The sequence below is a fragment of the Branchiostoma floridae genome, chromosome 6, assembly GCF_000003815.2.
Source record: "Branchiostoma floridae strain S238N-H82 chromosome 6, Bfl_VNyyK, whole genome shotgun sequence".
Classification (NCBI taxonomy): Eukaryota; Metazoa; Chordata; class Leptocardii; order Amphioxiformes; family Branchiostomatidae; genus Branchiostoma; species Branchiostoma floridae.
Genome location: NC_049984.1, coordinates 21,047,627 through 21,049,058, shown reverse-complemented (window position 1 = coordinate 21,049,058; position 1,432 = coordinate 21,047,627). Strand labels below are relative to the sequence as shown.

Genomic DNA, 1,432 nt, shown 5'->3' with positions numbered 1-1,432 from the left:
AATAATCGAATCAACATTGCCTTAAGATGCACTCTCATCGCATTTGCGTTAAGCTTGCGGCACTGTAGGGTTCGTTCACTGCGTCACTGTTTTGTTATTTCCTCAGATTTTTCAAAATTTTGATGATGGGTAATACGTAAAATATTACTTAGAAGACGACAAAATACACAAAAAGTAAGAAAAGTCCTTCTTTGTCTCTGAAATTCGTTAAGCATCTGTCGAACCCCGCAGTGACGCAAGCGTGACGCAAGTTCGTTAAGTATCTGTCGAACCCCGCAGTGACGCAAGCGTGACGCAAGTGCAGTGAGAGTGCACCTTTAGGTACCATGCACTGATATAGAGGATATGTATCTTAGGCCGAACCGATTCGCTTATATGAATGACACTGCAAAACTTATACAAGCGTGCGAAAACAAGATAGTTGCCCATCCAAAAAGTTGCATTTATCATGAAATCAGGAATGTTTTGAAATGACTGAACTTACAGAACATCGTAAACGTTAGCAAACAATAATTGTTTACTATTTATTTCACATCTTCTTCGAAGACTTTTAAAAACTTTGCTCAGGACTCAAAATCTATTTCGCGCATTCAGTAAGTTTACGACAAAATCAGTAAAGGCATTAGTGTCCGTTTTTCGATATATCTTGGTAAGATATTTTTGCTCATTTTTTTAGATAAATTGTACAATTTACAGCATGCCTGTAAACTTCTTTTGAGGGAGAAACAGATTAAAAATTGATGCGCGCGCACGTCAGAGTGGCCCCTTATATACACCTTTCTCACGCGGCGGCCATGATGGATTGAAGACGAGGTCATTGGGGCAAACAGACAAAACTTGTTTCTAATATCAGCTGCCATTTAGTTTTTCACCAGACCACACAAATTTTCACAATATAAGATCAAATAATAAATATTGTAACTAGTGCTAAACAGCGAAATATGTAGCAATTTAGACTCGCATATCGATTCCATAGTCCCTTAAGAGATGCAAAATGAAAACAAAACAATGCAAATATTTGACGGACATGCAGCCATTCTCTTATTGGTCAATTTTCTAATTTCCATGATATCATTGGTTGAACTGCTAAGTATGTTGGACAGTCTTTTGTTTGCCTCATTGAACTCGTGTTAGGTCTATCATTGCTGCCACGTGAGAAAGGTGTATTCTTTCATACTTGTTTTGTCCAGATAATCCCGCATGGCCAGTGTGAAGACCGGAGGCTGACTCCGGCGGGTGTAGTACACACGGCCTCCGTTCGGGATGAAACCGAACCTGGCACGGGAATGGGGAAACAAATTACTTCTGGTGAAAATAACAGATTGTATTTTCATCGCTAAGGGAAACGTAATTCTCTATATTGACCAAACGTATAGATTATCATTAATGATTAGTTATGCATTCCGATAGTGAGACAAGCATTAAGTGTGTG

At 38.9% G+C, this 1,432-nt stretch overlaps 1 protein-coding gene across 1 annotated transcript in view; it reads right to left on the bottom strand.

The window, feature by feature from the left end:
* The window catches only part of LOC118418189 (trehalase-like), a 15,464-nt gene that overhangs the window by 8,199 nt on the left and 5,833 nt on the right, over positions 1-1,432 (bottom strand). Inside the window, exon 6 of the mRNA XM_035824028.1 lies at positions 1,142-1,275. Within this exon, the coding sequence (XP_035679921.1) occupies positions 1,142-1,275 (134 nt within the window). The remainder of the gene's footprint in view (positions 1-1,141; positions 1,276-1,432) is intronic.